A 14,805-nucleotide genomic window follows, 5' to 3' on the forward strand; every position below is an offset into this window, starting at 1 on the left:
CTGGCTCTGTGATGAATGACTGATTATATTAAGCAGGATGGCGAGCGACGGTCACGACTTCAGAGCTGTACTGTTTCACTTCGCGCCCGCCAAAAAAACTAATTCGAAAGTGTCCTTCTATAGCGCAAAAGCTACTCTTATCTTATGACAACACCTCTTTTGTGCGTCACTCCAAGAGTGCAACCCTTCCCTCTTACTACAAATCTATTTAACATTCGGCAACCTTACAAGCTATGCTCTTTATCATTGACTACAAAGCATCTAAACTGGGTTGAAAACAACTCTAACTCCGTATGCTTTATGCGAAGTTTTTGCTTGCCTAGAAGAAACTATGCTGAAAAACCATACATCTGGAAAATATCGCTTTTATGCTAAAAAAAAAACTTTTCCTGAAACTTGTTCCTGTTGTTATCTTCCCAGGTTGAGCTGGACCAACTAATCGGTTCTAATTCTAATAGGACCAAGTAAGCGAAAGGTAGGCCGAGCAGCAGCGATCTAGATACGTACTATACATTTTGAACACTACTTGGGAGATATCGGTTCACGAACTGCACAAGGACCAACAACAATCAGTCTCCCTGTCTGATCTTTTTTGGTATCTACTCACTGCTGAACTGTTTAAGGAATATGAAATCTCCCCACAAATGTGTAACAAAAAAACCATGTAAGAAAAAAAAAGAGATAAGTTACAGCCTTTTTACAATGAGTTTACTATCCAGTCGGGTTGCAATGACTCAATAACGCGAAAGCACCAGCCCTCGCAAAAGGGTCCTTCCGTAGAACTCTATGATAAAAATGAGTGTACTCGACATAGGAATTACTACAAATGAGGGGATCATTTGTTACACTAATTTCTTCTTTCTTAAATGTGTAATAAGTAATTTTACTTTATCTCTGGAAGGAAGCTTTCCAAGGCACATGCCATCAAAGCGTCCAGCTTGAACAGGCTAACTGATTGGAATTTCAGGACTTTGAAACAAAAAGGCTAAAAAAAAAGTTATTTGATGTTCAGAACCTTAGTTGACCCTATGATTTTCGCAAACTCTTGTCTATAAAAAGGCCGTCTTTTTTTATTTGCGCATCTTCTAAAAGATTCAAATTGGAAATTTAAAATGTTCCCTGGCTCTATTGACAAGTTTATGGCGAATCGTTGATTTTGACAGTTCAAGACCCCATGCGTCGGCACCAGCAGTCGTTACACAAAAATATTATTAATGTTGAATATTTATATTGAAAATATGTCAGTTAATGATATAGCCACCAATTAGTCCAAACCGCTTAAGTACTAAGTTCAGTAATTTTCAAGGAGCTTTAAGTTCAAAAACATTTTATTAAGTTTTTCATTTCGCAACGACGACAGACGATTCTTCTGACTTTTTGTAGGGCCAAATACACTTCTGCCCTGCCATTGCACCGCACCGCACCGCACTAAGCTTTCCAACGACGTATAACAACTAAGTAAATAGCTTATTTTGAACTGGTCAATTGCTCACCGGAGGACAGAACCATGAAGAGTTTACACAGAGAACAGACGCGTCCGCATGGCGTGAAGCTCTAATTTCTTATTTCATCCGACGTAGATTTGGCTAATTCTCTGAAATCACTGTGCAGACATCAGCTTCGTATGCTGTCAACCAAAACAACTTTAAGACCTCGTAGCAGAAAGTGAAATTTCTTATAAACCTCAAATTCCTCAATTATTTATCTCACGTAAGGCAGTTACAGCATAGGACGGGGATAATCGTTGCATTTTAGCTACGATGATTTCCCTAACGCTGCATTAACCGATATTTGGAAGACTTGACCCTCTAGCGCAGCGAATCGCAGTGGATAGTATTTTTACTTAGTTGTTAAATATCAGACTTTGATCCTTGGTAGTTTGCGCCAAAGATTCAGCCTACAGGAATCGTGTGGATCTATTATAGATTCTATGATGATTTTCAATTTGAATAGTTCAACTCTCCCATTTTCTTTATCTTTTCCTTTTATTTTTACGCATTTGTACAGTGATCAATTGTTACCAACTAGAGAACATTAGATATTTCTGTAGATTCATCTACTCATTGTACCAGCATCTGTTACTAAGGTATTTATGCTTGAAATTAAGTATGGAATCATGACGCCGATTCAAAATTGGTCTCAAGACCAGAGTCGTAACTTGAAACAAACCTCTAAATAAGTATGGCTTTATCGATGGATATGGTTGTAGTATTCAATACATAGTCTATGACAAGTGTTGTACAGATACATAGGCAACTTTCTTCAATTTATCAGTAATCATGTATGTCAAATTTTTCTAACAGTTATCGAGTCTTGGATGGTACTGGGGCAAATGGCAGAGTACCAGAAATGATTTTTTCCGAGCAGGTGATTTATTCGAATGGTGAAGGTAACAGAGGGCTTCAACTACAGCGAAATTTCCTTGGTGCGTCCTTGAACAGAGCAATTTCAATAGCCTATGAAGCCTAGCAAAAAGTCATATACCACTGGAATAAATTCAGCTACTAGTACGAATTTATGTTAGATCTGATAGTCCTGTTTCAAAGTTAGAATCTGTGTTTCCGAAAACGCATTAACAGTGTTGACCTTTTCGACACCCATCTCGAGCGGGGTCACATTTTGTTGGTTCCATAAATTGCCGAGGCTTCGTAAGTGAAACAGTTCTTTCAGCGGTTTTTTTTGAGTCAAAAGACATAATCTAGGTAGTGAATTATTTTATTCGAGAACTAGCGACATTTGACAATCCATGTTCATGCTAGATGGTATGAACTCGTCCTACGCAAATCTGTTGTTAGTACTTCATGAAGCCCTTGAATAGAAGATCTTTTAGGTTCTGTTTGTTGTCTGTTGGCATTGATACGAAATGGCATTTAATGGTTTCCAAATACCTTTTTACGCTGTACAAATCCGCTTTGACGAATTGATGAGTTTTTCTGTGGTCGAAGTTATTACGATGATTAAATGTTTCAAAAGACAAATCAACTTAGTTAATTCATTTTGTTGCAAAAGAACAGCAGAAGTTGATTTCAGACTATCCGCCCTACCCGGAAAAGCCATACTCCATTTTGGACAGCCTTTACGGAATCTTCCTAGAAGAAGCGTTCTTAATTCATCCGATCCTGAAATAGTTCGAGTTGGTCCGCTGGAAACCTTAGCTAATGGTCAACGGATCAACCACTTACTTACCCATTAAATATGTAATATAATATAACAACCTTTTCAAAAAATGTGTTTACTTTATTAAAGTATCTATTGTCTCTTTTACTGATATATTCGACAAGCATTGCTAAGATTAATGTCGATAACATATTGCCTAGCAATAACATTATTCTGAGTTTATAATTCTAAAAGACCAATCGGCTTGAGAGAGAAGAACTATAATAGATAGGATGCACGTTGACATTACCTATTTCCCTAAAACTGACCAGTATTATGGGGTTGATTCTTCAAGGTTTACAGCTCGTACCTTCATAAACCGTGCGATGCTTAATGCTGAGATTTCACACGGTTCTTCATGTCGAGTAGTCGATATCTCTGTGGATGTGTTCTAATATAGCCAACAGCTTTAAACAGATACACTGTGCTTATACGATTACATCTTTTTTGAATAGCTAATCTGTCGGTTATTCTCAACTTCTCGTGCCCTAAAGCAGGTCCGCTAGCTTCCATTATAACTTGCAGTATTCATAGCCGGGGGGTAGGACACGCGATCAGGTGCTACGCAATTGATAAATGAGACTCGACACCGCCGAAACGTTACGATCTGTTTGTTGGTAGAGGCGGGTGTAAATGCGCCGGACAAACACATCTAAAAGGAACTGACCTACTCCTGAGGTAGGATTCCAGCTAGAACTGAGAGAACTGAGTAGTGAGCGTACCTGGACCTTATTGAACACCAGGATCGTCTTATGGAAGCAATTGGACATTTCCACTGTCCTATGGGTAACTTCGCTTCGAATGCATAAAATAAAGGATACTGTTTATTGTAAATTCGTATCGATTTGATAAAAAGGTTTGTGCGTTAAGCGAACTAAAATAAATAGGGTAAAAATGTCCCAACGTGCGTGTATGCCATGGGAAGCATTTTTGTGGTAGTCTTGATGAAACCCTAGAAGATTTCTTTCAGCACGTACAATTGCCATTGTCTTTGGAGCATCGTATATCCGCGTGTATTGGCGTTACTATTGCTACCGGTGTTGTTGAGGTGATAATGAACAATGAGATGTACCAGCTACGTCACACAATACGACGTCACTCTCTGCCCTTCGACAGCTATATACAGAGGGGGGAAAAAGACATAACAGAACAAATATTTTGAACAAATTAAGGTACGTGACTATGAAACCCTATTCGAGCTTGATGCCTAGTGATTTCCCTAGATAAAAGTTGAAGCCCTAGGGTTTGACTGATTTTTTCTTCGATGGAATTTTTTCTTCAATCCCGCTAGGTGTTGTCGTCTAGCCACGCATTCTAGCATAGCTAGAAATTAATTCTAGTCGCACATGTCAGGCGCGAAATTTTCGGTTTCAGCGTGCCTCTACGACGTGCATTAACTTGAAACGTTTTCATACCTTTTGAATGTTTCAATAAAATTCGTTAATTTACATGTGTTCACATGTATACTTGGCTGTCCTTTCTATTATTCGAATTGAAACGCCGAGATTCAACTAATCTCACACTAATTACATAAATATATTCTTCTGGGTCTCGTAAACTAGGAGCAAAAATGTGGATCAACATGTGTTGTAGCGACAATCAAACAGGACCCAAATCGGAAGCAACATTTAAGGCAATGTCATCCTGTGTCCTGCAGGCTATCTTAAGAGACAGAAGTAATCGATTTTCACGTGCCTGGGCAGGAGGAGCTTGCTGGCGGCCTTCTCGCGTTACTCAACTGTGACATGTGGGGACGCCTACAAGTGAAACGTCAACGGCCGATAACGAAACACCCTTGTAACGAAAAGAAAGTTCACATTATCGTAAAAAAATTTAGGTCTCTTCTATTAACTACGAACTACACAGCTTCTAGCTGAATCTAATCGATTTTTCCAAGCTTAACGCTATCAAGTTGCCAGTACTTGAAGTTAAGGCATTAAAAGCGACTCCTTATACAGGTCCGCCAACATATATTCCTGTGCTGGCCAATCGGTAGGCCAAAACATTGCGTCGACATTTTGCATCTCAGTAATGTTGTTCACATTCTCAGTCAATGTCCTCGAATTTAATTCCCATTTAAGACTCAGCGATCTTTTCAAGTTTGATTTAAGTTGATAATTTCAACTTATTGCGCAGCTACGGTCGATCAACGTAGCCATCATTGCGCTCCCAACCCGAAACACTATTCGAACTTAGCATCCATTGTTGCCACTAATAACATTACTCATTATCGATAAGGGGTTTCATCCCTGATGGAAGTTCTAAAAAATGTAATTTCAGGTGTTACTTAGCGCGAATCCATAGTTGGTACGCTTATGACGGGTATTTATCGGATGCTAAACGCACCCATGGATTCTCATTTTAGCTATTGATTTAACAGAATTGCAAGAGTTACCATTAGTTCATCATTTGCGAATTTCTATGATCTTTCCCATAGTGGCACAGGTACAATTCGTGTAGTCTTCATTGTAATGGACGTATATACCGATGATATTGGGGCAATGATAATAGTACCGTTCATAGCTAAACAAATATAAAAAGCAATGGTACCCTTACCGCTCACAATATATGAACGTATTTAATAATAAACTAAATTCAAAGTGCCTTTGTTCAAATAGTAAGTTTTTTTTTTTAATGGCTTCAGTATTTGAACATTGACCACTTATCGAAAGTATATTTTTTGAGAATTGTTTGCCCGTTGTTTGCCCAGACGCCTATGCCCGCACAACTTCCTCGAATCACGACAACGTCTATCTCTACTCGGTTAAAACACTTCACTTGATTTCTATGCCTGGGAGGGTCTTGCGTTCTGGATCGGCTTGAGCGCATATTCCCTAGGCCGAGCGGTGCTGCTAGGCTAATTATAGGCACAGTTTCAGGCACTACAACGAAGGACAAGAATACAATCGACCACAATCTTTAATTATTCATAGAGACGGGACGGCAAAAAATAGCTCTAATTGATAGCTAGCTTCTTCCCCTCTGCTAAGTATTTTTCGGCTAACTTTCTTGCGTAGTCAGTTCCCATAATAAACATACGTCCACTGACTGGCCTATCATAAGTTATGTGATTAGGACATTCATTGGAACACTACTGTTGAGAAAAAAAATGCCAAAATCCTTGTAACTTATCTGATGAAGCCAAAAGAGACGATAATAGCCAAAAGATAACGTTAACGACAGCTGGTTGTAGCAGTATCATCGTCGCTCAGCTACGGCTGGATCCGATGGCGTTTTTAGTTTCTATTGGAAGGATCTTGTCGTCTGCTGTGTAGCACAGGCGGCACCTTTACATGTCAAAGGCACAAATTCCTCACACTGGAACGTCAAAGGCTGAGACATAATTACGAGCGTTGGCAGCCGCCATGATAAGATGTATGGCGTACACCTGCCTACGTGCAAGGCAGGAAGCGTGTGATCAGCTCATGTCCCAGGCCGAGAATCCGGCCGCCAAAGCTATCGACGATGCGTCAAACGTGCCCGTTGGCAGAGTGGGAACCGGATATGAAAGTACGACGAGTACCGGAAGAGATCGATCACACGAAAGAGGGCGTATGCCATTAAAATGTGTAATTTGCCAATTAGAGAGAGATAAACTTGTGACCAGTTGTGAAGAAAGCGATCGGAAAGAGGGACATATAGCTGCTCGATAATTTTTCTGTTTTGTTTCAACTTTCACGTGGCTTTCAAGTAAGCCGGAACTTATATTTATTCGTATGTACGCTTAGATAAATATGAAACTAAAGTTGAGTTAGTATTTGTTATAATATCTAACTTTATACGATTAGTATTATTATTCTGATTCGTAAAGATGTACCTATAGGTTTTTTGAAACAAGACGTACTCTTGAAAAACAAAAAGTAAAAGCTCAGCTATTTGCAAAACAAATTTGATTAAATGTGACGCTATATACTCTATTGAGCATTTTGATAAGATGACATACATGTTACGTTTTATGAGAATTTGAGTAATACTCTTACGTACGTCGGATAGCACAGGGACAAAACCTATTGGAATTGGAATCAAGTGTGGGCCTCAATCCCAACGGTCGGATTTCATCCATTACTCATTAATTCTCAGTTCTTCTCTTAGGCAATGTCCCGAAGCCGCCACCTAGAGCTAAGTTTGCTCGACTAGTTGGGTCAATCTGAGATACCCGATGGACGAATGGAAATATCTACTACAGTTAAATTGGCTAGATTTCAGATAAATTGCAGATTTTACAACTTAGCACTGTATCTATGGGCTTCATTTATGTTTGCTTGTTTCGTTGAAGTCTGCTAATTTATCGATGGTTAAAGCCTTTACTGACCATATACATATATACATAACGGAATGATGTAACATTGACTCTAGGCTTGAAATTAAAATCCACAAATATATTGTCGTTTATCCAGAACTTCACCGAAAAGCGATCTTCGGATCGTTTAACATAGTCGTGAAGCGTGTAAAATTGTCCGCTGTCCTTATTAAATTGTTAGAAATTTCATTTAAAGCTTCTGGAAGCATCTGTGTATTGTAGTTTACGACTTACGCTCTATGGCCAACCAGAAAATTTACGCTTAAACGAAATGGTAATCTACTCAGAACAAACGTCTGCTTGATGCCATCGTAGCACTTACGTAACGTTTATCACACTAACCAACATAAATTCCTTTTTTTGCTGATACGTTTTTCTCAATGTTATTACTTTGTTGCATGTATGCATACTTATGTCCTTGAAGGAAGCCTTTTCTGTTCGGTGTTCATTACGTACAACTGCTGGATTTTCCTCCACTTATTTAGATTACTTATCGAGTAAACACGTGAAGCTTTGACGTTTATCACCTAACTTGGCGTTTATATCGGTCGAGCATTTGAGATTGAATACGTGGTATTTATTATACATTAATATACGAGCTAAAAGTAAATGATCGATGTACACACACATTATAGACTATTTTCTTTTGTAACTGAGACTAACTTTGATGATCTCCTGTAACATTTTCCCTTAAAGATCCATTCTGGCTTGTAGCAGTAATAGATGCAGTTACTCTGCAATTCTCAGACGTTAAATAGTCTATTTGGGATCAATTCTAAAATCAAAGTAGGCACTAAGTTGCTAAATAGAACGCGTTTGGATAGGGTCACTGAAAATATCCATTTATAGTCATATGATTTTGTAATACTTTATATCGTCCCTATTTATTGGCAATGTTATCGCGCTATATCAGTGGCGGAACACATATGTGAAGCGTATCTCCATATGTATGAAGATCAACCGTTTAATAGACGTGTTTGTTACTATTACATTATCATTTTGGTCAATTGTTACTGTCGATTGGTCGGACATCGATAGTAATCCTCATTATATCGAGTTCAATAATTATATACAATGTTTTTGTACACACGGTCACTGGCATGTGAAAGTGTGTAACACTGTGACGATATACATAGATTTGTTCTTTTCATATGTCTGTATGATAAAAAAAAACAAAGGCATACGCGTGCTCATTCCAATAATAACATCGTAGGGGGCCGGTGTGAAACTATAATATATAATATCAGGCAAATATCAACTGATCAGCAATTTTTTGTTTTTCGTTCTTTGTGCGAGAACTTCGCAACAGACAAATAATCTAGATTATTATTATGTAAATGAATATTTTACGCTTTTATCAAGTTCAATCGGCCGCCTTTGGCTGCCAGTCACAATGTCACCCGACTTCGATCTAACCTATGTACACTACGAATGAAGCTAACAAAGATTATAACCTATGAGGACGCACCGTCGCGCACCCTGATAACTTTTTCTGTCGCGGAATGCCTACTCTGTCAACGATACTCCCTCGTCTGGCCAAAAAAAAATTGAGTTAGCTTATATAGCGAATCACTGTATATTATAGAAACATGACATCGTTTCAGTGTCAGGAGCACTTCACTCTCATCCCTATCGAGACTTCGAAATATATATATAGCAATATTTTTTTAATGCTTGCATTTCTGGCTGCGAAACTCTACGAAAACGCAACGAAATTCTAATAAACATCTGTTTCGGACAACTGGTGGCCTTAGGCAATATGGCGGAAATCATATCAAACTATAAAGAGTGCCGTCTCCTAATTATTATTTAAGAATCGCATGCTTTTTTGCCCACCATGTTTTTCATCCCTGTTCGTGATGCGATTAAGAAAGGACGACTTTCATGAAAGTGGTTTCTGCTTGAACACAGCCGTCGAATCGGGAAATGTCGAATTCTTAATCCCCTGTTTCAGCTTCGATGGTCATTACTGCTGTAGCCCCTATTAACAACGAAGTTTTAATGCGGTTTTTGTCGCTTTAAACCTGGTCAAATTCCACTATGTTATCTTTACCATTGTTGTTTACATCCTACAAGCATCATCGTTTAACTTCTCAAATAGCGGAGCTACGAACTCAACCTAAATTTTCCCGCTTGCTTCACGTACCGCGATCCGCTATTCTTCTGAACTTAACAAATCCTAAGGATCATAAGTTCGTAAAATCAGAAACTTTAGGACACACTCAGTCGTCTCTACAAGCCATGTACAGAAAGTGGCTTTAGCCGCTATGATAATATAAAAGCCCGAGCTATCCGCCCTTTGAACTTAAGCTGCTCAATGTACTTTTTCACCTCCTTTTGGGCTCGAATTCGGAAAGGTTTTTCGAGGTTGACTAATCGTCGCTAATCCTCAGCAATGCCGGGCCTACCCCGCAATCGGGGCCGAATCCTTGATCGAGATGATGAGGGCGACGAATATCAGGCAGACGAAGGACAAAGTTGGCCATTGAGGATTCGTCGAATCTCTAATGAACGTCGGGACGCCGATATTGAATTTCGATCGCAACATAGCTTTAAACTGTCCATCCTTTGTCTTGTGTGTTCTGCAGCGTTTTTTGTCTACTTTGGGCTGTCGATTTTCACATGGGACTCCATACTGGCTAAACCCGATGAGCAAGGGATGGCCAGGCTTCGTCAACTATGGAAAAATGTCGACAAATCCCTGTGAGTACTATCCTTGTGAGCTTCTAAAACTAGTCTATTATGCTGGCACTTTCAAGTTTTACAACGTTTATTTATTTTCAATAGTTTAATAATAATTTCAAAATTGCAAAATAGATGTAGATGTTCGTTTCGTTTTAAGCGTTATACGCAATAACGTCGTCGCTTAAGAGCTATTTATAACGTCGTGGGGGCATCTTATGTCACAGCTTGATCTTATTGGAAGTTAACAAAAAAGCCTGTATACGCGTCTGTATATAGACAAAAAAATTTATATGGCTTCGAAATATATTCTCAGCAAGCCGTGTGAATAAAGCGAGCTATTGGAAAACTATTAACATGAGTAGGAATTCGGCCTCTGGATCAGTTAATCTACTGAACAATATTTATACATGAAGCAGGCCAGCACCTAACTACAAAGATTTTAATTTTAATTTTACTTTCTAAGCATATGTTTTCTCTATTAACGTTGACTTGAATAGGCCACCAGTAAAGAAGTTCAGACGGTTCAGCCATTATCTTCTCCATCACCCTGCGATACATGACAACTACTGTAGTGACCTCACCTCAGTCGTTTGCGAAACTTTCTTGGCCATGATGCCAGAAAACGTGAGCTATCAGGATTTCCTTGTAAATCCCGACCATTGGGTTGATGATTTTCCGTATAGTAACCGTACGGAAGTGTCTGTTAATGAATGGCAGCCGATGATTGAGCCTTTGAAAATTGTCAACCTTCAGTACAATTTCACCGCAGACGATCTTTCCGAAATTGCATCATGTGAGAGTGCAGTTCGTGCAGTACGAAGAATGGACAGAAGTAAGTCTAAACGGGTTATAGGAAAGGACGAGCTGGTCCTTACTATGGAATCTGCGAAGCTTATCGCCCTGGGTGCGTGCAGGTTGGTATAGGTTTTCAGGGCGTCTATGTATTCATTCTGCTATAGTAACTATTACATATGCTTCAAGTTATGTATGTTTAAGATAATAGGCCGTGAACATTTTTGGTATTTTTTTTTTTTGGATTTATTGAATAAAGTTCGGGTAACGTCTGTTTGCTGATTGCGCTAATAATTACAGTGTGTTTTAGCAAATTCCCCCCTATGTCGCCGTAGTTGTGTCCTCACAGGTATAGCGTCACTGTAATTCAATGAATCCATAATTTGATCGCAACTAATTCCGTTTTGTTGCATCCGTTATCTCAATTTAGTTATAACTCCTTTTATAATACGGTCCAGCAAACCTAAGGCGCATAGGGAACTACAGAGTCTACCCCCGAGACGAATTGATCTCTTACAGACATAACCAGCTTTTCTAATTGGACTTCTTTCTGCCAATGGCTTGAAAAGAAAAGATAGACCCTCAAGAGGGTGTCCTCCTTCCCAACGTAATGCATAACATAGGTTCACGTTTGGTTCATTCTATATTGTTCCGTGTCAGTTCTATAGAGTGATCAACAAAGACATCCGGTTGTATTTTGTTAACACCTTCCGGTATAGGTAGTTTGACCGATACATCGTAGGCGAAACTTTACAGTGTTTATCTCAAGACGGTCTCGTCGTTATTCGTAGCCAACGCCATCCTCTGTTATGACGTAAGTAGTGCGCCTAAAATATAGGGATGTCCGCTTCGGTTCTGGCATGTTCAAAATCGCATTTTAGTTTATCTTCAAGGAAGAGCAAAACAGAGACCGTTGGATTGGCGCATTTTTCTGAGCATTTTCCAAGGCCTACTGTGTAGCCAAGACGAGAGAGTTGATTGACTCTCCCCAAATCGGCAGTGGTTTTTTACAAGCGTTCATTTTTCTTATTTCACTAATGGAGTCGTTATTTATTGCACTAAGGAGACAATGTGACCTCTCTGATCAGGTTTCAGTATAAGTATCAATCCTACATTTTTCTCCCTTTCGAAAAGTAACTTTCCATGGAAAAGTTTAGTGGCCAATCCTAGGAAAGTTAGCGGATGGTTGGCTTGTCAGTACTTTACAACGTCCAGTGATATCTCATGTAGCCCTTATGCTTTCTCCGTTGTTCTGACTCAACCGGTGCGTCTAAGATGTCCCAGCTCTCAGCATCTGCACGTGGAAATTCGATTTTCTTACAGACTTGCCCAGCTAACTACATTTAAGAAACGAGCCGATCTGCTCTGGCAAATTTGCATGATCGGGTGTGGAACTCCCGTCGGAATACACGGGACCATCGATTGGGCAATAATCTGTGACGTCTTCCTTTTCATGTCACCCGATCTGCGAGCGCTTCATAAATGTAATTACTTCCCCGAAGCAGCTACCAAATGCGACAAAGTACAAACGCATGCGTTAGACTGGTGCGGCCTCAGCCTACAGCTAGAGGAGGCAGACGAGTACCCTAAGGATTTGAAGCCTACGATGAGTGAGGTATACATTGCAGATATAACAGACACAACAGGACCGGTGCCCACCACTGACAAGATGAGTTCAACAGGAGGCCAGGTGAGGGAAACAGGATCTATGACGACCATTGGCAGTACGAGCGCGACAGGATTGCCGCCTACCATTGGCAAGATGATCACAACAGAACGGATGAGCAAGCCGAAAAAACGAATAGTTGGGAAGCCCTCGACAAAAAGGGAAGCAAAGATAATAAATCAGATAAGCTGAGTCAATAAAAAACTATAGATTCGGAAACCAATTTACAATATACGAGGTGAAAAATGCTACACGAAAACTATATCCGAAAACACGAATTAGCTGTTTTGCCTCCGTCATCATGTATATACTGCAATAGGAATCGCAAACGCGTATGAAGGCAGCCACTCTATGAAGAGCAAGAAGTGTAGATACAACCAATTTACGAGTGATTTTTGCCTATTGTAACCGAATAACTATATGTATTCATAAAGAGCTTATTGTTGGCAATATACTAACATTGTAGGTATGTTGATTCTACCAATGCCTACCCAGCTCAATGATATGCAAATTAACTTCGGTGAATTTTGTCCTTACGAAACACCGTTTCCGTATGCCGAATCGTCCTGTCCTATTGGGACGTTGCAGTCTCTACGCAGGGAATTGGGTTGCTGGCGAGAAGCGCAGACTCATCTGACGAGAGTTTAAATAACAAATGTAACCTTGTATTAAAAATGAAGATACTTCGACGGTTAGACATGAACTGCTGCTACACAGGTCCCTCCACATAGAGAATAACAGCCTTTAACTCGCAGTTTTTTTTACTTACTCTTTCAAAAATACAATCGTGTTTAAACAAAAAAAAAATTATATATATATATATATATATAGAGTAATATGAGTTACCTTTAATAGTATCCTAATATAAAAAGAAAAAAATTAGGACTTAATTTAGCGTTGCCTTTCGTATTTCCGATATTTTCCTTTTGTTTTTTGTTACGGTTCAATACGAAGGTGCGGTCTGCTATCATGTATGGGTGTTTATTTCGTCATTTCTCACATGTTTTAATAACGGTGATAATTAGTAGTATCGTTACAGGTTATATGTTGTTTCTGTTTATTCTACATGTCAAATTACTATCATGTACTGCATGTGCCTGAGCAAATTGGTGGTGATAATTCGGTAACAGCGTGATTGCTTACTAGTTTTAGGGACACTTAACAGGAATAGTTAGATATAACAAAGCAGGGAACATAATTGAAGATTATATTGTGGAAAAGGTGATTGCCTGTTGACTCCTCACAAATACGTCAAAAATTATCTTCGTCTGTCTTCATGATTTTTTAAGGAATCGTTGAGTACAGGAGAGATGTTGTGTCTAGAGGATTATCCGCAATACCTTTTCCGAGCTTCTGACCTCCTATATTGAGCTCCTTTTCGTCATAGTGTCTTAATATGGCTTTCGGCAATATGCAATTACTAAACAATAATATGTATGAATGAAATGTGAAATTGGATATTGAGTTCGATTTGACTGGATTTAATGTTTTTTTTTTTTCGCGACACTTGTCTCCGTGAAAAACTAATTGAATCACTGCGTTTCTTTAGATATTGTCGTCCTACGTAAGAACCATAAAGAAAGTTGATGAAATTTTACTAACAGCATGTTAAATGCGACAAACGAGGAGTTCCATAATACAAGTGCTGAAACCTGCCTTTATCACTGAAGTCAATATCGAACCAAGACAAATTATACGTGAATTAAAATCACGTAGAAGTAACGTTACGATTCCCTAAGGTCCTAAGATGCAATGAACAACAATTTGATTTTTATTTAAAAATGTACGACGCATAAATTAGCGTAATCTATAAAACCACACTTTTGAACTAATATAAGAATCTGCTTCTCAGTGCACAACCTCAATACACCATATATACTTACTAAAATCACAGGTTAAAGTCGTTTTAAGCTATCAGCAGCGAGTTTATATGAAACACCTCTAGAAATTAGTTATTCGGTGCCTTCATGAAACCTACAGAAAAACTCCGAAGGTCTCTACATGGGCATGCATTTTCTGCCGCTTAGGTTGACTGCAAGTTTTTTTTTACCTCTTAGTAATAATGGGAATTCATCGTATTGAAGCACATCGATCTTGCCTAACGTTTTTTATTAGCAGACGATACAAATAAATTTTCAGACATTTCAAAAAATCTTGATGAAACCATTATGTAGACAGGAAACAGAGGATTATTGAGGCAAAATTT

The 14,805-nt window shown here is 39.0% G+C and overlaps 1 protein-coding gene across 6 annotated transcripts; it reads left to right on the forward strand.

Annotated features, from left to right (window-relative positions):
• Positions 1-6,549: 6,549 nt before the first annotated feature.
• LOC111269053 (uncharacterized) lies at positions 6,550-14,196 on the forward strand. Of its 6 annotated transcripts, none has more exons than XM_086971931.1 (4): positions 6,550-6,846; positions 7,237-10,159; positions 10,639-11,055; positions 12,209-14,196. In XM_086971931.1, the coding sequence occupies exons 2-4, from the start codon at positions 9,852-9,854 to the stop codon at positions 12,789-12,791; spliced, it is 1,308 nt and encodes a 435-aa protein (XP_086828057.1). In that variant the 5' UTR covers positions 6,550-6,846; positions 7,237-9,851; the 3' UTR covers positions 12,792-14,196. The 6 variants fall into 6 exon arrangements, with proteins under 6 accessions (XP_086828057.1, XP_022704120.1, XP_022704123.1 ...); XM_022848385.2 differs by having other exon boundaries at positions 7,249-10,159; XM_022848388.2 differs by having other exon boundaries at positions 7,249-10,159; positions 12,257-14,196.
• Positions 14,197-14,805: the final 609 nt, after the last annotated feature.

Source organism: Varroa jacobsoni, unplaced genomic scaffold, assembly GCF_002532875.2.
Source record: "Varroa jacobsoni isolate VJ856 unplaced genomic scaffold, vjacob_1.0 scaffold_1348, whole genome shotgun sequence".
NCBI classification, from domain to species: Eukaryota; Metazoa; Arthropoda; class Arachnida; order Mesostigmata; family Varroidae; genus Varroa; species Varroa jacobsoni.

What these genes read in the sequence shown, in the direction of transcription:
- LOC111269053 (XM_086971931.1), top strand. Translation starts at nt 9,852, where the DNA reads ATGCCGGGCCTACCCCGCAATCGGGGCCGAATCCTTGATCGAGATGAT. An exon ending in AAAAATGTCGACAAATCCCT is followed by an intron (nt 10,160 to 10,638) that starts GTGAGTACTATC and finishes TGACTTGAATAG; the next exon opens with GCCACCAGTAAAGAAGTTCA. An exon ending in ATCGCCCTGGGTGCGTGCAG is followed by an intron (nt 11,056 to 12,208) that starts GTTGGTATAGGT and finishes GGTGCGTCTAAG; the next exon opens with ATGTCCCAGCTCTCAGCATC.